General features: G+C 44.2%; 2 protein-coding genes across 3 annotated transcripts in view; one reads left to right on the top strand and one right to left on the bottom strand.

Annotated features, from left to right (window-relative positions):
• The window catches only part of ANXA6 (annexin A6), a 43,295-nt gene extending 36,731 nt beyond the window's left edge, over positions 1-6,564 (bottom strand). For both annotated transcript variants that reach the window (XM_033140312.1, XM_033140311.1), the window contains exon 1: positions 6,402-6,564. The gene's annotated coding sequence lies outside the window, so the exon portion shown is untranslated. The remainder of the gene's footprint in view (positions 1-6,401) is intronic.
• Positions 6,565-6,727: 163 nt separating this feature from the next.
• On the top strand, positions 6,728-25,188 carry LOC117042303 (cationic amino acid transporter 2-like). Its single transcript, XM_033141850.1, has 12 exons — positions 6,728-6,785; positions 13,213-13,588; positions 15,203-15,358; positions 16,276-16,444; positions 16,712-16,842; positions 17,177-17,399; positions 18,286-18,422; positions 20,294-20,396; positions 21,571-21,713; positions 22,303-22,499; positions 22,961-23,069; positions 23,917-25,188. The coding sequence occupies exons 2-12, from the start codon at positions 13,213-13,215 to the stop codon at positions 24,042-24,044; spliced, it is 1,872 nt and encodes a 623-aa protein (XP_032997741.1). The 5' UTR covers positions 6,728-6,785; the 3' UTR covers positions 24,045-25,188.
• Positions 25,189-26,447: the final 1,259 nt, after the last annotated feature.

The following is a 26,447-nucleotide window of genomic DNA, read 5'->3' on the forward strand; positions in this document are numbered from 1 at the left end:
CAGCTCATCTCTGCACTGCGGTCTGTCTACTGGGCTGAGTTCCAATAAGAGAGTAACCCTTTAGTATTCGGGAAGCATGCTACTGAGTACCTACAGCAAGACAAAGGAGCCCAGGGCTGCGTTTTAATATGTGATTTCAAAATATTTATTACATACAAACACATAATTTGGGCATGCAGTAAGATATGCACACACCACACAGCGTAAAACAGGGGTCAGCAAACTTTTTCAGCAGGGGGCCGGTTCACTGTCCCTCAGATGGGGGGGTGGGGAGACTTTTTTTTTTTTTAAATGAACAAATTCCTATGCCCCACAAATAACCCAGAGATGCATTTTAAATAAAAGGACACATTCTACTCATGTAAAAACACACTGATTCCCAGACTGTCAGCGGGCTGGATTTAGAAGGTGATTGGGCCGGATCCAGCCCCCGGGCCTTAGTTTGCCTACCCATTATGTAAACTGTACAAGTACATAACAAGGAGACCGAGATCGGTCACAGATCTCTGACTTGCATATATAATGGGAAGGACACCTGCCATTATATATGGGCTCTGGGTGGTGACACCAAGCTCTGTTTCTCCATGTCCTCAGAAGCAGTTTGCTGCATGGGGCGGAGCCGCTGCACTCATTTCCCAGCTGCTTACAAGGAAGGAGAGGGGCAGGGTGGGGGGTGGGGGGACTGGTATGGTGCCAAGACCACCTGGCCACAGCAGTAACTGCCTGGTTAGATTCCTGCAGTGGGCTCTCCGTGAAGCTGCCCTAGAAGATGGCACAGCAGTTGCAGCTAGTGTAGAATGTGGCAGCTGCCAATAGTCTCATACAGAACCCCTGCCTGGGAATTCTGATGTGCTGGGGGGTGGGGAGTTTGTTCCCCCTCTGCATCCCATCTCCACATAAATTGGAGACATGGGAAAGAGCCAAGTGACACGCCTGTTACAGAATGGCCCTCCCTTGAAAGCCCAGATAACACTAACATTGGGTATATTTTGCACCAAATTAAAACCTACTTTTTTAACTCGGGCTCTTGGGCCATGCCGAGGGCAGTTTAGTATTTGACCTGCCTGTGACATTTGCTGGTGCAGACTATTTAAAGAGTTTATGCTGAATATGATTATAATGGATTGTTATGTCTTACAGTTTTAGGGTTACAGTTAGGGAATAAATAGGTTAGAAAGATATAATAAGTCGTCATCATCCCTGCCTACTGGTTGTGCTGACTGGGGTGAAGGGGGGCTGGATTCCCAATAACATCTGGGCAGCCACAAGCTCCCCATTCCTGTTGCAAAGTAAAATATTCCAACTTGAAAAATAAGTTTGGATTGGCCATCTAGCATTAGCAGGAAGCCAAATCAGAGCGAGGGCAATACAACCTGCCTTCTCTTTGCTGCTGCATCACAAAGCTGGAGGGGAAGGGGCTGGGGCAGGAGAATAGTGCCAAGCAAGAGTGTGGTCTCTGCTTACAGTAAGTTGAACAAATCATCTGCCTTGCTCACAGGCCCCACTAGGAAGGACTGTTACGAAAAGGTAACCTGCCTCTTTGCAGCTTTGGAAACATAGCCGCAAAGCTGTTTCAACTTATCCCTAGTTGAAGGCTGCATACATAGAGATTTGTACATGATCAGCGGTACGTACTAACACTTCATCATTTGTCCTCGCAGACCCTACGAAAGCTGGAATATATTGAACAAAAATCTGTGTGAAAGGGAACACATTGGGGAATGCTGATCGATTCTGAGGCTAGATATGAGGTGGGGAAGCTTTTCAACCTGAGGGAACAAATGGATGCAACCCTCACTTTTTATCGCAGGTTACATCCCAGCAGCAATGCAGAAAGGCAGAGGTTTCTACACAAGCACACATACCACACTTCTTTCCATCCTTGCTTCAGGCAGGCAAGAGGCACTGTGTCACAGTTCAAGGACACACTGCAGCCACACAAAAGTACTCAAAGAGGATGTGGTCTGGGGAGGGGCCCAGGGTAGACGAACAGAAAGCAACCAAGACAAGATCATGAAAGACAGCAACTGACACACACATCCATGGCTAAGGAAAAGTGCCCGGGGCGGCGGCGGGGGGGGGTGCATATCAATGCAATACTTTAGCCTGGATAAATAGCCATTCTTTGCCTCAGTGTTTCTAAGAGTTAAGAGGACACAGTCCTATTGCTCTTAGTAGAATCTTAGAACGTTAGTAATGCTTATTTGGCAAAATTTATACGCTGATGGATTGCTTTAAAAAAAAAATCTTAATATTGTGGTGTACATGCAGCCTGCCCCATTTCCTGTCCCAGTACCCAAAGAGTTCACTTCCGGTATATGCAAAATGATGGGTGCACCGTGTATAAAGTCTCCAGATTGAAAGTTTGCTTGCCATGAAAATGAGATTTCCCCCCTCCATCCTGGGGCCAAGGGGGCAGGGGGAGATCACATACATTCAGACAAAAATGCACAGAATAATGACAGGAGTGAAGGGTGGCAAACATACTTTGATGACTAATAACTCTACTTCATTTGACTCTGGAAAATACAACTGATGGGTACACAGTTCTTAGCCCAGACATTTTGTACCGACTCAAAATAAGAAGGGCACACCAGTACCAACCCCCCAAGTTTGTGCAGTGCTAGGTTTCCAAAGAACTGCAAGGGTTCCCCCTCCCCCCCAATCTCTGATGATGGTGTCATTTTATCTCCATGACAATAGCTTTCAAAGAACAAACAGACAAAGGCATTTACAACCAGCGGAGGTCAGTTGCCTAAAAGCAAACACACGCTATTGAATGGAAAGGTGGTGAAAGAGAGTACAACAAGCAGCAAATGTTTAGATCTGCAACACATCTAAGGGTGGTGGGTAAGAAGAAATTCCATTCGTGCAAATACTCTTAGACTGCCCTAAAAATGGGGTCTATATGCCATCCCTGAAAACTGCTCTGCAAGCCTAGCATCTCAGCACTACAGCATTCTGTAGTAGATGAAGCTTCTGGACCAGGTGTAAGGGCAACTCCAGGAAGAGAGCATTACAGTAACCTAATATTAAGGTTGCCAATGCATGGGTCCCTCTGCCCAGGAATGGTCATCACTGGCAAACCAACTGAATCTGGTAAAAGGTTACAGAAGGCCTTTATTTTGTAGGAGCTTAAAAGAAAAGCATTTTGAAAACACCCCATGACAAATGATTTATTAGAGCGAATGAATGTGATTGCAATGCATCCATGTCTCTGAATGGAAAACAGAATGAACAAACAGCCTGTTAGCATTTTGAGAAGTTAGAATCTCTTGCAGAAGCTGCAAGATAGCCTGTTCTCTTCTTTAGTGGCTTCCTAAAAACTGCATTGCCTTCTCCACTCTTGAAAGCGATGGTGACTGAGTTAGCCATAAACCTTTCCTCACAACAGCTAGAAACCTGCATTTTCAGGTATATATTTTCCTGCTCCATGAATCCAAAACAGCATGAGCTGAGGGCTATTTTTAAACAGTGTGGGCAGTATGCTGTGAAGACAGTTGTTAAGCACTAACACTCGCATTGTAGCCTGCACCAGAAGCATTTCATTCCCAATTTAAACCAATAGTAGCCTATAGCAGAATCCAAAAACATCTATTCAGAAGCAAGCCTCATTGAGTTCAATGGGGTTTATTCCCAGATAGGAGCATAGAACAGCAGCCTAAAAGTCATTCCAGAAACAATATGGCACAGGCAAGTCCCACCCAGTCCAAAGGAAATCAGGGCTTTTACAAGGCTGGGTAGATCTCATAGCTGTAGCACACATCTTACATGTGTCAAGGGCCTTCCTTTAAGACCCCAGTTGCCAACATAATAAAAATACTTAGGTTCTCAAAAACAACACAACCCCATGCATTTTTATGCAGAAGTAAGATCCACAGGGGGGCTTACTCCATTGTGCAATTGCCTTCAATGTTGAAGAAGACTTAAAATCAATACATGAAACAGACTAAAAGCAAAATATTTTAAATGCTACCGTTTGTGCTCACATGATTTTTGAGGAACGACTCGTGACTATTTAAGCCTTACCAGCTCTCCAATCCTATTTTTGTTCAGGATAACACAAACATTATATTAAAATTAGATCAGAAGCCACGAAAATGGTCACTGCCCACTCCTAAAAAAGAAAAAGCCCCAATCATTTCTATGTGCTTGGACCCAGCCCTGCCTGTCCAGAATCATAAGGACATGATTTTCAAATTAAGTGAACAGAGCATCAAAATAGCAGTCTTCTAGCCTCCTGCAACTTCCCATCGAGGCAAGAATCACATATAAAACTTTACTAAGCAGCAGCAGCAGCAGCAACCACCACCACCACCAGTCATTTTTTATGGATTAAGAAAAGCATAAATACCTCCCTCCCACTGGAAAATTGATAACAGTTTAAACACATGCCTACATGTGGGTTACTTTGAAAAAAAGATTCTTACATTATTGATTTGCTACCATTTTCACTGTCTAGGTCCATAGCGCCAACATTCCTAATAGCATTTCGCCTTACAAATATGGATTAGCGTTGTGAATACAGCTTTGGCGTGATGCTCAACTTCTTCTGCTCCTGCACTGCATCTACTGGTGTGCAAAGACTGTAGACAGACAGGAGGGTAGCCGTGCTGGTCTGCCATAGTCAAAACAAAATAGAAAATTCTTTCCAGTAGCACCTTAGAGACCAACTGAGTTTGTTCTTGGTATGAGCTTTCGTGTGCATGCACACTTCTTCAGATAGACAGACAGACATGGGTGTAGCCGGGGGGGGGCATCTGCCCCTCTAAATCCATCATAATCAATACAAATCTGAGGTTCTGCCCCCCCCAACAAAAGCCTGTCCCCCCCCCAAAAAAAACCTGGCTACGCCCATGTATGTAGACAGACAAGACAGACAGAACCACCACTGCAGCTCAATCCAAGACTGGTATTTGGGGCGGTGCTAGAAACTGAGATAGAAAACCTAGGAGAGAAAAGGCACTAGGTTTTCAGTGGCCACAACCATATGTCTAGGCACATTTTTTTTCTTCTCCACGACTGCAAAGCAAATGAAGACAAGATGGGGAATTTAGCTAAAAGTGGAACAAACGTTGTGCACAAAAGAGAAGTCCTTGTAGAACAAAGACACCATCGAGTGCTAAAGCGGCCTAAAGAAATGGGGCTGCAGTTTCACCCTAGCAAAAGTAGAAACCGAACCTCTTTGAGACTTTGACTCAAATAGAGCAGGCAGTTTGCCAAAACTGGATCTGCCCGGGCCACACCCACCGGCTTCTACAAAGAGCCAAGTCATTGAAAACTCAAGGCAAGTTTCCTAGCTCAGTGTTTTTCAACCACTGTTCCGTGGCACACTAGTGTGCCGCGAGATGTTGCCTGGTGTGCCGTGGGAAAAATTCCAGCCAGAATATCAGCTTTGTGTTCAGCCAAACAGGCCCTGGTTGCGCACTGAATAAAGTATTTTATAATTTTTCATATTTCTGTTTACTTACTATTTCATAATAAAGTAATTATAAAATACTTTCTTTGTGTTTATTTGATTCCTATTCAAGAGAATTACTTTATATATAGTCAATATAGGCACAGAGTTAATTTTTTTAACATTTTCTAATGGTGGTGTGCCTCGTGATTTTTTTCATGAAACAAGTGTGCCTTTGCCCAAAAAAGGTTGAAAAACACTGTCCTAGCTAGTGAGGAGCTTGTATTATGCGGCTTGCATTGCAAAGCAGAAAGCCGTTCTTCTTAAGAGAGAGAAAGTCTGGCTTTAAACGGGCAACGAAAGTGAGTGAAGAGATACCAAGGGAAGATAAACGCCTGTTTATGCATGCAACAACAGTGCCAAGAACTCTTTTAGCCCAAAAATGGAAACAAGAAGAAGGACCAACGAAAAAAGGATAGCAGTTGAAAATGATGAACTTTGCAGAACTAGCCAAATTGACAGGAAAAATCCGAAACCAGCACGATCAAGTATTCCAAAAGGACTGGTGCAAATTTATACGATATTTGAAAGATTACTGTAAGCAATTCTCATCACTAGCAGGGCTGACTGAAGACTTGTCATGAGAAATATTCTCCCTTTTTATATTTATTTAAACTCTTGAGGTATTTTGCAATGAGTGCAACTAGAATTGGAAAACGTAGAAAATGCAATGACATAAAGGTTAATTTTGAAAGCCACGAGGCGGGAGGGAAGGAAGTCGATGAGAGGTAAAGTGAATAATAATAACGATGCGATTGTGTGTTATTAAATGGAAAACTAATAAAAAATATATTAAATAAATAAATAAACGGGCAACGAAAACGCAGCACCACACCATTCTGACGGGATCTTAGAAGGATGCTCCGCCACCTCACCCCACCCCGCTCCCCTTTCCCAGAAAGCCAGCGCTGCCCCCGTTTCTTGCCCCCCGTTATCAACTTACTTCACGAGCACCAGGAGGCCTACTCCGCTAGAGCCGTTAGGAAGAAGCGCCTCCGTCGGTGCGCAGCCAGGCCGCGGGGCACTCGAGACGCCGGAGGAAAGGATGACCTCGAAGGGCCGCAGCTGTTTCCTTTCCTTCGCCTCGGCTCCGCTCGAGTAGCAACGTCACGCGCTCCGGAGCCGCCCAGTCCCGGGCTGCCTCCCTCCCTCCCACCCACCCACCCACCCAGCCACACGCCCGCCCTGGCCGCCTCCTCAGGTGGGCGACGGAGCGACACCCGCTGCAGAGGAGGGCCTTGGCTGACTCAGGCGCTGCAGGGAGGTGGGAAGGGGGGACTCCCTAAATGGGGCGTCGTTTCAGCTTGCATCTTTCTCCTGCAAAAAGGTAGCGGCTGGATCACCTTGGCTTGGGTGTTTAGCAAAGGAAGGCAGAGGAGAGGGAGTTACTTAAGGATCAGGTTTATGCGCACTTACGTAGGAAATGGAATATATTCTGGCGCACGCTCAGATTTACTCCTGAGTAAATTTGCATAGGATGCGATTGCGCAGCAGCAGGCGCTGCTGCTTCTTTGGCGATAGCCGAGTAGGATTGTCTTCCATGAACACGGTTTTAACAATGATTCCGTAAGTGACTGTGGAGGCCAATTCTGGATCCACACGTCCTTCCACAGTGGGGACATTGGTTTCCGGGCGGGAGTTGATCACGGTGTGGATTTGCTAAACCTGCCTTCCTCTTAGCACGTTTCTCCCTTTATTTGGCCCTTAGGCAGAGGAAAGGAGCTGTATCAGTGCCCCTGCCCTGTCCCCAACCCCTTGACGGCTCTATCCCCACTTCACACTCCGGGCGATCTTCCCAGAGGCTAAGAGGCACAATTCCCCCCCCCCGCGCGTGCCCCGCCCCTCACATGCTATGCCACTGAGCCCCCAGGTGAGTGTATATGGTTGCATCCTAAAACATCATAGTTGTGCACCTAAAAAAAGCCACGTGTTAAATCATCCTAGATTGTTTTTAGTGGGATATGCAACCTGATCTTATGCTTGTCCTCCCTTGTCCAGCAAGTCGCATTTTGTACGCTAGGGAAGTGCAAACCATAATGCTGTTTTAGTCATGGCATTAGTAACTTTTGCTGTTGAAAGTTGAGCTAGACCTACACAAAAAGTAACCTTAGGAAATCTCACCATTTAAATGCATCCAGTAATTGTAATTGGGGCTGGCATCCGCACCTGGCAGCCTTGGGCAGCCGAGTCTAGTCACCATTTTAATTTCCACAATGTTTCCAGTGTAGTGTCTCTCTGGTGCCTAGGAGGTGGCCAGACTTGGCTGCTTAGTGCTCCCACTGCTTTTTTAGTTTGCTCAGAGTGCCTCTCAAAACTGGGCCATGATAATAGCAGAGGTGGAAGCAGATCCTAGGAACAAACGAAGAAAGGAGCAGAAGAAGAACACAAGGGAGTTATGTGGCTCACATCCAGAACAGCTGCCATGAAACATAACCATCAGGCCATATATGGCAAAAATAGAGATTGACTTTTTCTTTTCTTTTTTATCCTACTTGGAACAGCTTCTTGCTCGGTGAGATATGATCTCTCAGCAGTTTTCTCAAGCAGCTTTGCCTGAAAAAAAGTGTTACAAAGCGTTACATATATGTGTGTGTCTGTGTGTGTGTGTCTCATATAGCATATGCTTGTACTCTGTTTTCTGAACATTGGGATCTGCAAACTTCAAGGCCCTTTTCAGTGCGAAAGGCAGCCATTTCATGCTTATACCCTACTAAATGGGAAAAGCTCCCCTCTGTGCTTTTCAGGGTGGCTTTTGTTAAACCAGTTGAACACGAGTGCTGGCGCAGGTGATAACCTTATTCATCACGATGAATGTCTTAGTCCAAGCACCAAACCCTGGAACAGGAAACTCAAGCAGATCTCTGTCAAGATGACATATTGCAGGCACTGCTTGCCTTCGCTTCACTTTTCATAGCAGCTGCAACACAAGCTGTTGCCAGAGACACCCAGGCATGCTCACTAGCCCCTAAACAGCTGCCCAGACTTGCTCCAATGGGGTCCAGAGACACGATTCCCTTGCCATCGCTCTAGACATTTCCAAAAAGTCTCTCAAAAAGGCCTGAATATCAGTATTCTTTTTTTTACTTCACACTATTTTTGCAAGTGCATTTTGGCAGCAGGGTCCAGGAGTCACGCAGCCTGATTTTAGGCATGATTACTCAGTGAATAAGCACCAATGGATTCCAGGGGATTCAGATGTGATCATTCCCAAGTAAATTGTAATGTAGCCTTCTTGACCAAGGTTCACATTGTCCTTCTAGTTATTCTAACAGAACAACATGAAAGACTTTCATATAATGGTGATATTGTTTATAGTGTCAAAGCAGACAGCACAAGACAGTTTATTATTATTTATTATATTTACATGATTGTTGTTTTACACTGAAGTGTCTTAAAGTGACTTACATAACAAGCAATGAAATAACAAAAATGTGTGTGCATGCATTTTTGGACTCTCTCCAGGACTGCAGTTTTCAGAAAGCCCCAAAGTGCTTTTTCAATGAAAACTACAAATGAACCCTTTCTGTAGATTATTAGGTAAGACAACTCTGCAACCTGCTGGTCGAGGCGGGAAGAGCAAATGACCCATATTTTCCAGTCGATACAGTGGTACCTTGGTTCTCGAACTTAGCCTGTTCTGGGAGTCCATTTGACTCCCAAAACCGTTCGAAAACCAATGCATGGGTTCTGATAGACTGCAGGAGCATCCTGCACTCAATTGGAAGCTGTGGAAGCTGCGTCAGACATTCGGCTTCCGAAAAACATTCGCAAACCGGAATGCTCACTTCCAGGTTTCAATCATTCGGGAGCTGATTTGTTTGACAGCTAAGCTGTTCAGGAACCAAGGTACCACTGTATCTGTTTGGGAGACTGTAGGGCTTCTTTATACATGTCATTTCTTTTTGGCTTTGGGGACCATTTTCTGCAACCATTTTCATCATGGTTACCTGTTTCTAACAACTGATGTCATCTCAACCCAAATTAAAACGTAACGTTGATTAAGATATCATCACTTGTAAAATAAGCAAAGCATTGTCTCCCCCTTTTGCGAGGCCAACCCGTTGGTTAACTCTGATGCAGTTTCACAAGGCATTGCACATTTTCTTTTTGCTTGCAATTTACACCCTTTCATTATAATGTTGGCTGGGGTGATACTCATATTTGTTGACATAATCTGCTGTGTGATGGGGGGACTTGCGTGAGATGAATGTGCAAGACAATCCGTGCTTTGTGAATAACTGTGCACGTTTCAGACTGCCCTCTAGAAAGCAAAACAAAATATTGGCCTCAAAGCTGTGCCTTATTAACAGCATTCTACCACAGCTTGGACGCCAAACATAACATGCTGAAAGTCAGAACAACTGTTATGCTACAGCAATTACAGCTATACTCCCAAACGAACACCTTTCAGTTTAAAATAGTATATGATAGAGTTTGATTCAAGAGCCCTGGGAGCCTGATGAAAGACCAATTAAGGCTACAATCCTAAAATGTATTAGTGAGGAGCCCCATTGAACACGTCTGATCCTTCAGCCACATACTGCCCTTCATATGGGGGATGCACACATTGTACAATCATATGGACAGACAGTCATCAGGTGTATCCAATCATGTGATGAGACATGTTTGCTCATTTTACATGGGTAGGTGCCAGCAGGGGTCATTATCTGGTATATATTTCCAAGGCAGGCAGCCTTTCATTTTGTGGAAAGCAAAATAGGAAACTTCAGAGTAACTGCAACAAAAATAACATGCAGTTCTTCACCTACCAAGTGGGCAAATTTTGAAATACCAGAATTGTTGTTACTATGAGTGAAATGAACTTTGAAGTGCCAGATAAGGGTGTTTAAAAACAACAACAACAACAACAACATCGAACTGATACAAAAAAGATTAGGAAAACAAGAAACTGGAAAAATAAAAATGACAGATTGGCCCATCCCTACCCCAATGCTCTTTCCTCCTTTTTAAAATGTACTTGATCCTATTTTGCTTAATGCCTCAACTCCACTCCTTGCATGTATCTTGCCAAATGCTTCTATTCACATTCTCAAAGGCCTCACACTCTATATGCCAAGGGGAACTGAGGCGGGGAGAAAAGAAGGTGCAGAGAGGACAAGTTTCTGCAAAAGGGATAGGAGCCCCTATGTCCCGCCAGCCTGGGCAATCCTCAAATGTCAATTAAAGCTTTCCAACAGAGCACTGAGCCGCTTTGAATTTGCATGCCACAGGAGTGATTTGGAAACTGTTGGGGATGGGGTGGAAATCTGCATAGGTTCCCCATGACCAAAGTGGGGGGAGGAGGGCAGAGGTGGGTGGTCAGAGAGAAAGAGGGTTGGGCTACACATCTTATGAAATGCATTCAAATGAGGCAGAAGCAAACCTACACAGTGACCCTGGATTTGCCTCCCTCCCTGCATTTCTGACTCTGTCAGCATGGAGCTGCTGTAAGTGCCTTGAAAAAGAGCAAAAGTAAGTAGATTAGTTTACAAACTGGGGCCTGGGTGGGGGCCAAGAGGCAAGTCATGCTTTTACAATTCAATTTTGCCCTGCAAAAGTGCAAAAAGTGTGCAAAAGCACAATTTTCAAAAGTGTGACAAATGTGAGGAGAAAAAAACTGAACATAGGAACCGGGAAAAGGGCTGGAGTAGGACCGAGGTGTCCTCCAAGAGAGGAGAGCAATTCATTGAGAGCCAAAACATGCGACAGTGAGTACTGAAGAAGCACGTTTTGAAAAGGGAAATCCTGAGAAGGGTAAGTGAATGATAATGTAAATGAATGACCTGAGTGTAAGTGCATGATTTTGTTGATTTAAAAGCAACACCTGGTTGGTGCCGTGTTATAATCTATGGTGAAAATGCTTTCTTGTCATTTTAGTTTCACAGACTAAGAGGCAGTTTGTGCATTGTCTAACCGATTTGCCAGTTACACCTGTTTTTTGTTGTTGTTCAGTGGTTCAGTCTTGTCCGACTCTTCGTGACCCCCATGGACCAGAGCACGCCAGGCATGCCTATCTTTCACACCTATCTTACTTATTACACCTGTTAGCTGAATAATAATAATGCACATCAAAATTGGGATGGGGTGGGGCTAAAGAAAGGAATGCATGAACGGAAAATGATAGTAAACTGCAAGGGCCAGCTACAAAATGATTTTAGACAGTTTCCAAATTAAACTGGAATCCCAGGAAGGTTAGGATGCAGTGCACAGCCACCCCATGGGGCAAGAGCCAATGGACATTCCGTGGACAGCCAGACTTATATCTGACAGAGGAGGCAGGAAGAACAACATAGAGATATGAGCTGCCCTAATCAAACTAATGGAGTATGCTGAAACGGCCAAATTAACTGGGAAACTTAGAAATCAAGACAATAACAAATATAAAAAATAATGGAAAATGTTTATTGCATATGTACAAAAGCATTGTAAGGAAGTTAATACATGAGCAGGATTTTAAAAACACTTGTAAGATGATGGAGAATATTGAACTGAACAATGGGAGTTCACCCCGTCGTGGAGATTCAAACTGCCGTAATAATACCGGCTCCAAATTGAAAAGTACCCGTTTATGTTGGTAGTGGTGGTGATGATGCAGCTCCAAAGATGGGTGGAGGGTTGGGTTATTTGATAGCCTTTTCTCAGCACATATGAACTGGAGTGTAGTAGTCATTGTATTTCTAAGATGTGTGAAGCAACAGGTCAAGATTCCACTGGGTCACCCAGCGATTTTAATTCAGTGGTAGCCAATGTGGTGTCCTCCAAATATTTTTGAGCTAAAACTCCCATCAGCCCTAGATGATATGACCAATGCCATGGATGGTGCAAGCTGGAGTCCAACATCTGGAGGGCACAGGATCAGTTGCCCCTACTCTAAACCTTAAGGAATATGCAAGCCTTGTGAACAACTAACCTTTTCATATGACTGCAAATAATTTCATAGTGGATTGCTTTGTTGTCAGCCTCCAGACTCACAGAAAGGCTATAAGCAGCAGATTATCAGATTTGCAGAGGAACAGCCTCTTGGATCCAAAGTTGCAGGGAGGTCCTAGAAGTAACATGAAGAAGAAAGGAATGTAGCACATTTTTCACAGCTAATGTGAAAGGATATTAAGGTGGCAAGTGTTGTGGGAAGAGCTTTAGTCTGGAAGCCATAGCCAGGGATATCCAAAAGCTGAAATACGTTTTGATTGTACTTAAGAAAACTTAATTCCCATGAAGTTTGTCCCATTGGACTCTGAACTGTATGAAGGATTACCTACAGTTTTGGGGAGCTGGAAGTAGAGCGGATAAGTAGAGTGGTGTTCAGAGTAATTTTTTCCTCCTCCTTTTCTTTCTACCACAAGCAAAGTAATGTTTCAGTGCCTGTATAGATCATGAATCAAAACAATTTTGCTATTGAAGACTATGGGTGACAGGCTGGTCCTTGAACTGGTTGCATGTTAGTTAATATCATTGGGGAAAAGTCAGCCTGCGATGGCCATCTGAACTGAACCCCTGATGATAATGCCGTTATCTCATGATAATGCCATTTCTCTGAATAGAGAGTTTGAACCATTGGAGAGTGTTGCATTTTAGACAGTGAAGAATATGCTTGCTGGAGGGATATTATGCTTGCTATTTCATTCTCACGGACCTCAAAGGTCATCCAGTCCAAACCACAGCCGAGGCAGATTGTCAGGAAGGTTTGCTGGTGTTGTTACTGTTTTTATAGTCGCACCAGTGTTTATGATCTCTCTGGATTCTTTCTTTTTCAGATGTCAGTCTCGGCTTCTGTGCTCTCCTTCTATCAAATGGTTTCCCGTAGAAAAAGAATAACAGCCGATGCCTGTAGAGAATCGAACTTGCGTCGCTGCCTTTCCACTTCGGACTTAGTGGCTCTGGGTGTGGGCAGTACTTTGGGTGCCGGGGTGTATCTCTTGGCGGGGGAAGTAGCCAAGACCAGCGCGGGCCCCAGTATCGTCATTTCCTTTCTGATTGCTGCTCTGGTGTCCATCCTGGCAGGACTGTGTTATGCTGAGTTTGGAGTCCGGGTGCCTTTGACCGGATCAGCTTATCTCTACAGCTACATAACAGTTGGAGAGCTGTGGGCATTCGTCACCGGTTGGAACCTGCTGCTCTCCTATATAATTGGTATAAACAAGTTTTGGGCTTCTGTGTTTTGACATCTACCACGTGGTTTCATTGATAAGAGATGGACCTATGAAAGAATAACTAGGCAGGCAGAACTTTTTTTTTAAGTTGACGTGAGTTGAATTTGTAGCACGTGTTCTGCATGCAAAAGGTTCCAGGTTCAGACGCTGGTATTTCCAGTAGGACTGCGAAAGGTCCCATTATGAATCCTTGGAGCACTGTTGACAGTCAGAGAAGGGTCTGTTCAGTAGAACTGACTCAATATAAGGTAGCTTCATGTGAATGGTTCTGACAACCACATCCACTCATGCCCATTTCATCATTGGAAAACTTGGCTGGCATTCAACTAACCTTTTCTGTTAGCGCAAAGATTAGTGCTAGGGCAAGGGGATGTGTGCCCCACACTATCCCCATATCTTCTCTGGAGGCTTGGGAGAACCCGCAAAATCAAATTCAAGGAAGAGAACCAGAGAACGTTCTGCTGCAGAAGGAGAAATCCTTGCACTGATGGACTGTTCACCTAAGCACAGTGTTGAACGCAACCCCTAGACTACACACAGTGTGGATGGAAACAAATGCTGCATCTCCTGTTAAGAAATGATCCCCTCTTTCTTTTGGGCCTCAGTGTATTTAGTCTGCAATTTTCCAGCGATGTGATGGGCACAAGAACTTCCACTACCAATCGCTGGCAGCCAATCATTTATTCATTTGAAATAATGATTAGCACAAAACCATGAAGAATCCATATGTGAATACAAAATGTCAATAGAGGAGAATAGGTCAGTGTACACTTATTTGAAATGACCACCCTCCAATGTGATACAGTGACAGGACATATCTCATGCAGAGGGTTGTTGTTGTTGTTTTTACTGCAAATATTGTGGTCATTCAAGACACATATTTATCTGGCACATTTTGTACCCTGCCCTCATCCAATGAAGGTCAGTATAGAAATGTTGTAAATGATAAAATAAAACCCTATCAATGTCTAATAGCTAAAAGTTGCTGCTCATTTGGCTTCTGAGGGATCTGTGCATGGGAATCTTATGTGACTTCCACTGCAAGTTTAAATCATGGTGGGTGCATCATTCCCGGTTTGCAAAAAAGTGGGTTTTTATTCAGCTTTTTATTTTGTACTTTTTATTTGACATAACATAGGTAATGTGTCGTCTGGACTGTCAAAATTCTGTGTTCCCTATAAAACCAGGATGAGTGTAAAAACTGCCCCCCACACAATAAACTGAGATGAAAAGACAGAATGGGGGGGGGGAGAATTATGCAGCAAAGGGGTGAAATGGATGAGCACGGAGGCAAGAAGAAAGACATGCTCTGTCTGCCTTTGTAGTGTGGTAGATAATGTATGTGCTGCCCATATTCCTTTGAAAGAGAATGCTAAAAGGGCACAGCTTCATAGTACACAATGGACATCTTATACCTGAGAATGCTGCTGTTTCGCATGGACCACTAGAGGTCCATAAGCCTTGAAAAGCTGATACTTTATACCTGTGTACATAGAACAGCACACAGGGCCCTGCAATATCCCTCATTTTTAAGGCTTGATGTACTGTACCCACATCTGGCAGTGCCATTTTTAAACTGGCTGATTCTCTACAGGTACCTCCAGTGTGGCCAGAGCATGGAGTGCTACTTTTGATGAGCTCCTGAGCAAACGGATTGGCACATTTTTCAGCACCCATATGGCCATGACCTCTCCGGGACTAGCTGAATACCCTGATATCTTTGCTGTTTGCCTCATTGTCCTACTGACAGGTATGTTTGTACACACACACACACTATTGTAAGGATCCTTGAAACCCACCCTGCACCAATTTTATTGGAGATTACCCATTTAATTTCATACACGCAAGGAGTTTTTCCCTTCCCATCATGGGCTTAATGCAACTCTGACAAATGGGTTTTGAATAATACCAGCATCTCAGTATAGTTTCCAAACCCTGTAATTGTCACCCATGGTAGGGTTGGGGGAGAAATTAACTTCGGTTTGCATTTAGCTTACCTAATTCACATTTTCAGAAACAATAAGCCCAATTCTGAAACAATAACCAATTTGCACTTTCTGAAACCATTCATGAGCACAGCAATCCTTTGAAATTCACACTTATCCAAATACACACAAGGTGTGTGTATAAATGCATACGCATGAATGACAATAGCATCCAAGATGCATTATATATGGAGAAATTGCCTTGCAAAAAGGTAAAATTGCATATAAAAATGTTTATAGTAGGAAAAATTCTCGCAGAAACTAGCCTATTCACCCATCCCTACCGACAGGTCTTTTGCATTTACTCTGTTGCTGTCTTTCTTGTTTCTGCTAGACTTGCCACTTGTTCTTTAACAGTTCTCCATGGTTTCAAGCTGGGGTCTTTCCCAGCCTTACCTGAACTTGCCAAGAATTGAACATGGGACCTTCTGCATGCAAAGTCCAGTAGTAAAGGACTAGGGGACATGCTTTGCATGCACAAAGTCCAATATTCAATTCTTGGCAAGTTCAGGTAAGGCTGGGAAACACCCCTGCTCTCAGATTTTCCATATGGTACCAGCAATTGCTCACATCTACTGTTCTTTGCAAAGGACACTGCCTCAGGCCTCCATCCGTAATAGCTGTGAGGCCCAAGCAATGAGACATTTGCATAACAAATGTCTTGTATCCATTGACTCCTTAGGTCTCCTCTCAGTTGGGGTAAAAGAATCCACCACAGTGAATAAAGTCTTCACAGCTGTCAATGTGCTTGTCCTTCTATTCATTATAATCAGTGGATTCATCAAAGGGGACCTGAAGAATTGGAAGATGAGCAAGAATGATCTGTTAATGACTGCTACCCTCAGATTTAGGTAAGAGAATGGCTACTCAAGCTCTTGGGCTGCAGTTAACACAGGCCACGCAGGTTATATTTCTACAGAGAAGGCCACAAATTATTTAAATATTTATTTGCTGTCCTTTCATGAAATCCCCAAACATCTACCTGACTTTGCCTAATGGTAGGACAGATCCATGCCCACCTACCATTTTCCTGCCTCCTTTGCTGTACCTGTCTACCAACTATATCCAATCAGATCCTTCTGACACATTGACTTCCTTTATGTCACTTGCCTTGACAGGAACCAATCTGGCAATGGAACTTGGGACTTTGGGGCTGGAGGTTTCATGCCCTATGGCTTCAGTGGGACCTTAGCTGGAGCTGCTACCTGCTTCTATGCTTTCATTGGGTTTGACTGCATTGCGACTACAGGTAAGCAAGAAAGGAGACAATTACAAAATGTCCATGATTGATAACCCCACCCGGCAGCTAATAAAGAAAGGAGAAAATATCTATTCACCTCACAAGGCAGCCAGTTGTTATTAAAGCTCTCCTGTGTCCAATTCCCCTCCTAAGAGGAGTGGAATGTGTTGTGACTTAGGCATTGCTGTTGTTGGAACAGAAACCCATAGGCAATCCTTTTGGAATAACCGGAGCCCCACGTAATTCTTTGCTTCATCTCCACAGTGACAGGTTAACCATACTTGTGTGAGACAACTCGTGTGGATTTCAGAGTGGTGTGACTTCTTGTGTTTATGTTTACCAGGGGAAGAAGTAAAGAACCCCACAAAAGCCATCCCAATGGGGATTGTTCTCTCTCTGCTCATCTGCTTCTTGGCTTATTCCGGTGTTTCAGCTGCCTTGACCCTGATGATGCCTTACCACCTTTTGGACACCATGAGCCCTCTGCCAGTGGCTTTTGAATACAATGGATGGAGCATGGCCAAATATGCTGTGGCTGTGGGGTCTCTCTGTGCTCTGACCACCAGGTAAGGACAGGATGTGCAATTTCCCCCATGCATGCATTTTAAGGATATAAGAAGAGCATTGCTGGATCAGACCAAGGGTCCATCTAGCCCAGCAGTCTGTTTCCAGCAGAGGCCAGAGAGATACTTCCAGGAAGCCCACATACAGAGCATAGAAGCAACACCCCTCTTCCCCACTGTTTGCTCCCCAATTAGTGACATTTAGAGGTTCTGTTTATCTAACATGATGACTAATTGACCTTGATAGACTTGTGCTCTATGAAGTCATCTACCGGTAATTCACTTCCAGGGCTGTCACTGTATCCTGCAGCAGTAAGTTTTATAAATTAATGGTACCTTTTGTACCTTTTGGATCAATGTAATTACCGGTAGCTGACCCCACACTCTAGTATTATAAGGGGAAAGCACAGTAATCTTCCCCCTCTCTCTTTTCCTCTCTATATATAATTCATAATTTTATAAAACTCTACTCTCATGTCTGCCCTTGGATCCTCTTTCTACAAAGCTCTGGTCTTCTGGGTCATAAAGATTTCCATTTTATGATGATGATAATCATAACATCTCTTTGTGTGTCCAGCATGTTTTGTGCACCAGCTACCAAGGTGCAAACGTGATTTCACTCATGAGCAGAGATGGAGCTTTGGGGTACAATGAACTCTACAGAACTCTACACCACTCTGATAATAGCAATTAATAGTTTTAAGACTCATTTCGACTGAAGCACTAGGTAGATCCTGGAAATTTGTTCTCTATGCTTTATAAAGGTCTGCTTTGTTGTGTGTAATGCAAGGTCTCTTGTACATCTTGTTGTACAAGAGTTGGGTAAAGAAAAGAAAGAAGGGGCTATGATCTTGAGAATTTTCTTCATGTTCTTGGCCTTCTTGTGTAGCTTGCTAGGTTCTATGTTCCCGATGCCACGGATTTTATTTGCTATGGCCAGGGATGGACTCCTCTTCCAATCTTTGGCCAAAGTGAGCAGCCGACAGAGCCCAGTGACTGCAACTCTGGTGTCTGGAGCTGTTGCAGGTATGCATGGAAAAAGACCTCAGAATGAACCTGCCAGTAGACAATGGACTAAGAATCCTACTTTGGACTTGATCTAGTTTAAATATGAAATAAGGAATCTAAGAAGACCCCTGCTGGGTCATATTTGGGTACACACATAGTCCAAAGCAAGTATGGTCAATGTTGTGTCCTCCAGATGTTGTTGGACTCCAATTCCCATCAGCACCATTCACCATGGTCAATTGTCAGGGATGATGGGATTTGGAGTCAATAAACATCTGGAAGGCACCATGTTGGTTTTCCCTGGTTGAAAGCAATACTAGCTGCTTTTTAAAAATGCCTGGAAACAGGACATTAGGCTAGCATTTCAACACAGAGGAAGTCAGCCTGTAAGACTGGATGTTAGACCACAAGAGTTCCTTGGCCTTCCCCATGCCAGAATCAGTCTTAGCTGCAGGTGGATTCCAGGGTGTATCTCTGTATGCTTGTAAAATGCAAGCTTTTCATTAGTGACTAGGGGCTGTGCCCCTGCTTGCTTTGCTCCCCAGCCTTAGCTATTCCCACACCCACCAACCCTCCCACCTCAACCCCTTCTTCCTCTCGTCACACCTGCCCAACCTCTCCTGCTGCTATACCTAAACAACTCCCATCCACCCTAGGCATACTTCATCGCCTCTCCTTGATCATATCTCCATCCTCTGGGTCCCTCTTCCTCACCTTGCCTTGGCTGCCTCCTGCTCACTTGCCTGCATCGCCATCCTCTGGTTCCTTCCTTCTCTTCTTGCCCTGCATCTCTGTCCTCTGGATCCCTCCTCCTCTCTTCTCCTCACTTGTGCCACCTACCTGCCTGATGGTCTGGCAGCTCATCACACTGAAGTTCACAGTGCCACTTGTCTGTGACTTCCTTATAATTTTATATATTAGAGAGAAACAGAAAGAGACTCCAGCCAATACTCTAACACCTTCTCCTCATGAAGAGTGAATCCATCAAGCCATTTTTGTTGTTCCTTTCTAATATTGTCTTGGATTGAATGTGGACAAATTAAAGCAATCATTTAAATGCTCCATGTTATAACCTCATATCTCAGTTTCAATGAGATTGCAGTGGATTGCCAAACTGGGCACATGAGAGACCATTTAGATGTACCTTGCACATTTAGCTTGATGAAATGCTATAGCTGACAAAAAAGTCACTATGGATGGATTTCTTTTCTTTTTCTCTTTTTCTCTGAACAAGATTAGATAAATTGTCCCTCTGTCGGGTTGCTGTCAGTGGCTCCCGGCTGGTTGCCCAGGAAGTATAAAGACAAGGAAAAGTTTCTTACCGTCCTTTTTTATTCAGTATTTACAGAGAGAGGCTGTAGAATCCAGTCTCTTGGATAATGGCATTGTCCACACACCATATCTCCCACTTCCTCATTCGTCACTTCTACGGGTGCTGCTACGTGCCCTCTGTCTTTGAGCTCTTTGCTCTCCTACTTTTAAGGCTTGCCGGGTTCTGGGAGATGGAGGGTCTGGGATGCTTTCTAATGACACCGTGTCAGCCAGCTGCTCTGATTGTGCCGCCTCCTCCTCCTCCTCTCCCATTATTTCCCAACTTTACCCCTCATCTGCCTCTGAGCTGTAACCTCCCAGAAACCACTGTTGTAAATCTATACTGTCTTCCACTTCTTCCTCCCTGGGAGGGTCAGGTTGTGGAGGCGGTCTCCACCATTCCTCCTCTGCCCAGTTCCTGACACCCTCGTTGAAAGGAGGTACCCAGACCTTGATGGGAGGGAAGCTCACTGGGAAATGGTTTCTGCAGGAGACCATATCTTCATCTACAAGGCTACAAGAATTAGCAGAAAATATTCGGTGGTGTTTTCTACAGGCCTTCTTCCTTCTTCTCACAGGTTTAATGGCTTTCCTTTTTGATCTGAGGGCCTTGATTGATATGATGTCCATTGGGACATTGCTGGCCTACACACTAGTAGCTGTCTGTGTTCTTCTCCTCAGGTAATGAGTTGTTCGTTATTTATTTCTCTCTGATGCAGATATGGAGTGCTCATCATGACAACATCCCATGTAATATAATGTCAATCCAGAGCAGTTGCTTCATTTGGTCTGTTTTACTTTAAAAAGATCCTCCACCTATTGTAGGATAAATAAAACACCTTCTGGAGCTGGCTTCTGAGGTAGCTGTGGTGAAAATGGAAGCAGGGCAGTCTTTATTCCAGATTAGTTAATCTAGAATACATGTCTGTGGCTCTTTCCATTATCAACACTGTTTGCACTCACCACTGGCATGAGATCTCCTGATGAAATGCAGGGGCAATCAAAATCGGCTGGGTGGAATTTCAAACCATACTAGACTAGCTTCTATTTTACACATTTTAAACAACCATGGCATTAATTCAGGGCAGGCCCTTGCCATACTGACAGTGATGCAATTATTTATCATTTGTATAACAGCTGTTTAGTCTGCTTCATAGCAATTATCTCCTTGAAACTAGTAAGGTAGCAGTGGGAACAGCCTTTGGATTTCTTAATCACACATACAAGTAAATGATAAAGAAGAAAGAACAGTTACAGGTAGGTAGCCGTGTTGGTCTGCCATAGTCGAAACAAAATAAAAAAATAAAAAATTCTTCCAGTAGCACTTTAGAGACCAACTAAGTTTTGTTATTGGTATGAGCTTTCGTGTGCATGCACACTTCTTCAGCTACACTGAAACAGAAGATTATTCAAAGATTGTATTTTCCTCAGAAAATCTGTGGTGTCACGTATGTAGCTGGGAGAACTGATGGCATATGGTTTCAGAACAGAGTCCATATAACCGGAAACATCCACTGTCATCAGTGCCCTTCAGCTCTCTATATTGGACAAACAGGCCAAACCCTACGCTAAAGGATAAAGAAAGAACAATTCATCATAAAAGAGATTATTCAATCGCAAAGCAGTCTGCAAGGTCTCCCTTGGCATCTCTTTGTTCAGAATCTTGTTGCATGTGAGTGAATGTCATCTTTACCTTCTCTGAGGCTTTCTTTGAGCTGGACATTCTTGGAAACCTTGCACTGCCAAGACCACTTCTACCTTCAGCCAGGGATGCTGCAGATTCCACTGACAAAGCAATCTGGACAAAAGGCAGATACTAACTGATGTGTTCATTGATGTTTAACTTGCTTTGTAGGTACCAACCTGATCCCAGCTCCCTTGGCCCAGCAGAAAAGAAAGGTCCAAGCAGAATACCTTGGGTGGACCTCCTCATCCACCCTCAGATGATCCCGAACCAGAGCTCCTCCACACTAGTGTCCCTTTCTGTGCTTGTCATTGGTGAGTATTGGAGCATCAATTGGAGGGGGGAATGCAGTTTGCATTTACAGGCACACTTGCCTGATTCAGGCTTTGGGAAATGTCACCCGGCCGCTGTAGAAATTTGCACTTCTTTGAATTTTGCAGTGTATACAAGTTATGCAGTGACCGAGTAATGTATACATCGATGCATTAGGTAATGGAAAATATAAACATTAGGGAAAATGTGCTTTGTAAAAAAATGTGTGTATGAGGCAACTCTTCATATAAAAAGGAACATATTAGAAGAAAATTCTCACTGAAATGCTGGTGAACTTTCATGAGGGTGTAAAGAAAGAAGTCACAAACTGATGTGGAAATTGAACTTCAGATTGGAAAAATAAGAAATGAGGTCTTTAAGTTAAGGGAGCTGGATGAAACCAAGCAAGGCAGTGTTAAGTATAAAGAATCGCCCTGCTTAGTTATTACAGGCCTCACTTGAAACAAGCAAAAAATAACCGGTTCATAACATTATCCAGTCAACTGAGCCTTGCCTTTTTGATTAGTGCACGTGTTGTGGTGCATGGGGTGGTCTTTTGTTCCATGAAGATGCCCCCCCCCGTCCTCACAGCATGGTTTTCAGAGTCCATTTTCTCTCCAGCTGTCCTAGTCTGCACCACGTGTGTGCTGAGCATAGCAGGACTGCCGTGTTTGTTATCTGGAGGTGCCTGGTGTGTCACCTGCCTTGTTCTCCTCTTCCTGGGGATTCTGGTGGTGTCCCTAATCATCTGGAGGCAGCCACACAGCCAGAAGACAGCAGACTTCACGGTAAGGAAGAGACATCATCATTGACACAGCCTAGCAAGCCTCACGACTATGTTTGACGTGTTGTGAATGTTCACGGGAAGCATGCATCTACCTGGGAGTAACCCAGCACATAGGATTGCACTATAAGGGTGTGTAGAGAAATACATGTCAACAGGGGTTTTTCTCTGTGGGGTGAGATCCACTTCTTACCACCTTTGCTTCTGATCTGAGGGCTGTTTGTCTGCTCTTCGTTGTCCTCCTCTTCCCAATGCAGCCTGTGTATTGTGTGTGTGTGTGTGTGTGTGTGTGTTTGTGCGTGCACACACCAGCTTGCCAATATCCTCCTTAAATTGTGGGACCCAGAACTGGGCCCAGTACTCCAGGTATGGGAGTACTTTTCTCCCTGCATGGGCCATAATAGGAAATAATATTCTTTTTGTTCTGTTCATGCCTAAATTCAAAATATCTCTGCACTTGCTTAGGTTCCCTGTCAGCCATTCTTGCCCATCCTCAGTGTTCTGGTCAATAGCTACCTAATGGTCCAACTCAGCGGTGACACCTGGCTTCGGTACATGGTGTGGATGGCTATTGGTAAGCCTTTAAGAAATGTGCCACAATTCAGGGAACTGCAGGAAATAATAATGATTGGAAAGTAGTGTCCAGGACTAATACAAGATGGGCATCAGGTTTGGCAGTGCACTGACCACCATAGTGGGTGTGTTTGGACCCCCTGCCTTTCCTTCTTTTGCCAGGATTAGGCAGACAGCAGCAAAGATGCTGGTCTAGCTGCTGAGCCAACCATTGCATTTTCTAATATTTTGCACCTTCTCATGGAATTGGTTCATGCATACCTGGTGGTCACTTGATGACTGCAGTACCAGCACTGTTGCCCACCTGAGGACTAGGTGGAGCCAGGCAGCAGGGTATGTAAATTAAATAAAACCGATGTGTTTAAATGGTCCACCATTGATCTAATTCCAGAGACAGAGCTTTCTCATCACACTGCATTGCATCAAATACAGTGCTTTCAACAGAGACAGTTCAGATGTTCAAAAGGCAAGCCAGTCAGCAAGCGCTGAGTAACTAAGAGAAATCAAATTAAATCCATGTATGTGTGAATGAGTTGGTGAAGGAATTTGTGCCTAGAAAATGACAGTTCCAGAAGAGCATTTCATCTATAGGCTAAATCGGGTGGCCAACAGGGTGCCCTCCAGACTTTGTGGACTACAACTTCCATAATCCCCTGGCATTGCCCATGCTAGTGGGGCTGGTGGGAGTTGTATTCCAAAACATCTGTAGGGCACCAAGTTGGATAACCTAAGCTAAATGTCCTGATGTGATTTCAGATGAAGGAGCTTTCTCTAATACGGATATATTTATGAGGGGGAGGGCCTATTTGGGGCATTGTTGATTCACCTTGTCCTCTTATGTGCTGTAGGATTCCTAATTTACTTTGGCTACGGGATCCATCACAGTGCAGAGAGATCCAGCCACAAAGATCCATCCCCAGAGAAGACAAAGCAGGCAACAAGTGACATGGATCCAGCTGTCACCTCGGAAAAATAACTCTTTGGTGTGGAGCAACTATCTTCCCTGGTGAAAGGACTTCATAAGAATGGGATTTCACCCTCCCCTTAGCTATCTATAGATGTGTCTATTTGTAGCACTCCAACCTGGTGCTCTCCAGATGTTTTGGGCAACAACTATCAGCTCTGGCCAGCGCAGCTATACTTGCCGGGATTGATGGGAGTTGTAGTCCAAAACACCTGGAAGGTACGAGGTTGAGGAAGGCTACTCTTGAGCGAAACAAATAGTTGGATATTCACAGTTAAGTAATGCATGCAATCCATATCCATTGGCTGAGCTGGTGTAGCATCGTGGCTGAGTTCACCAACAAGCTAAGTTATTGGATGCATGGAAAAAAGGTCCACTGGTTCAACAGGACTTTTCTCCACCCCCTAAATCTGCTCTGCAGGGTTTGGGGAAGCCACAGAACAGGTTTAGGGGTTACATGGGGCAGGGGAGAAGTCCCATTGCACAAATGGATCTTGTTCTGTGCCCCATTTAGCATGGTTTTGTTAGACAAGCTACAGTTCCCACAGCTTTGCTCCTCGCCTCCCCAAATCTGCAATGTGGGGGATAATGGCAACAACAGTGGCACATCTGGTTGTGCAGGTTTATAAGCCATTCAGGAAGTTTCCCTGCTGCCCAGTTGGCAATTGGCCTTCCAAGGTATGGAGGGTAGCTGAGCTGGCAGCAGAGACAACCTTTGATGGGTCACATCCCCTCACTCACCTCATGTGATTCTAATCACATGGGGGAAGCTAAATACCCAAAGGGAACTCCATCTAGAGCCCGGCACCAAATACACGCACTTCATAAGGCAATCAAATGGATGGCAGACCTGGCCATACTTGGCAACGGGTCTTTCTAGGGCTACCACTTTCCAATGAGGCGGAGCAAAAACCTGGCTGAAAAAGAGGAGGACCTGCTCTTCCTCATGTTTCCAGAGAGGGCAAAGCTGGGCACTGTAGTTTATCCCAAGTTTATGCACAACAGACCTCTCTCTTCTACTGCTCATCCAGTTTCGCTTGCTGAAATTTGAAATGCGCTTTATCCGCAGAAGTGTCTGTAGTTGTCTGTTCCTTTGGGTTTGGGAGCAAACAATGCTAAAGTTGCGACAAAGTTTGTTTAGACCATTATCTGTTACAATCCCCCATTTTCACCTCATCTAAAACTAATAAAAGGACTGTTTAGTATTGTTATCATTATTGTCTTACTATTAATTGATTAAAGTCGCAGCTTATTGATTGAATCAGGCATGTGCACCAGCTAATTTGCTCAAAGCAGGTTGCTGCACGCGCTTAAGTATCACAGGTTCCCTGAAGTTACTCGCCGATGGTGGTGCACCATGCCATTATTTACTTCAGTCTGTTGCTTGTGATGTGTCCTGTATTTTAAAAAACCATTTCCCCATCAATTAATGAGCAATATATTGCTACCATTTAACCCTCTGTTCTATTCATGCTCATTACCATTACAAATACTGACTTTGGGTGCGTCCAGGTGTCATTCTACAACACTTGCCAAATTTTGACAATCTTAATGGTTTGTTTTAGAGTCAGACCAGGGGTCAGCAAACTTTTCAGCAGTGGGCCGGTCCACTGCCCCTCAGAACTTGGGGGGGGGGTGGACTATATTTTGAGGGGGGAAATATGAACAAATTCCTATGCCCATAAATACACCAGAGATGCATTTTAAATAAAAGCACACATTCTACTCATGTTAAAAACACGCTGATTCCCAGTCCGTCGTGGGGCAGATTTAGAAGGCGATTGGGCCGGATCCGGTCCCCGGGCCTTAGTTGCCGACCCATGTTTTAGACCATCAGAATCTGTATGTGTGGTTTCTCATGTAGGTGCATGAAGACCAGCAACACAGAAAACCTATATATATATATATATGTATAGAGAGAGTGAGAGTGTGTGTGTTTATAACAAATCAGTTTTTTAAATTCTGAAAAATATATATATGTTTGAAGGCTCTTTTTTTGATCAGGTCAAGTGGAAATCCAGATAAGAAATAGGGGAGGGATTCACTTCATTGAGTCCCGTCAGAGTAAGCCCTGCTTCACTTGCTAAAAAGGAATTTCCCTGCCTCCCCTGTACCCCTTCTGTACCCCAGATTGGCTCTGGATGGTCCGGAGTGCGAGGGAAGGAGAGGGGGGATCGTTCCATCTGGCCAGCTGCAATGCTTGCAACAACGAGTTGTTCACCATAGTGTGACGTTTAATTTATCCTTAGATATTTATGTCCCAGTTGTATAGTCACAGCAATATACCGTATTTTTCGCTCCATAGGACGCTCCGGACCATAGGGCGCACCTCATTTTTAGAGGAGGAAACAAGAAATAAATATTTTTCTGGTTTTCCTCCTCTAAAAGCCCTGTTTTGTTTTGTTTTGTGTTTTG

The sequence above is a fragment of the Lacerta agilis genome, chromosome 2, assembly GCF_009819535.1.
Source record: "Lacerta agilis isolate rLacAgi1 chromosome 2, rLacAgi1.pri, whole genome shotgun sequence".
NCBI classification, from domain to species: Eukaryota; Metazoa; Chordata; class Lepidosauria; order Squamata; family Lacertidae; genus Lacerta; species Lacerta agilis.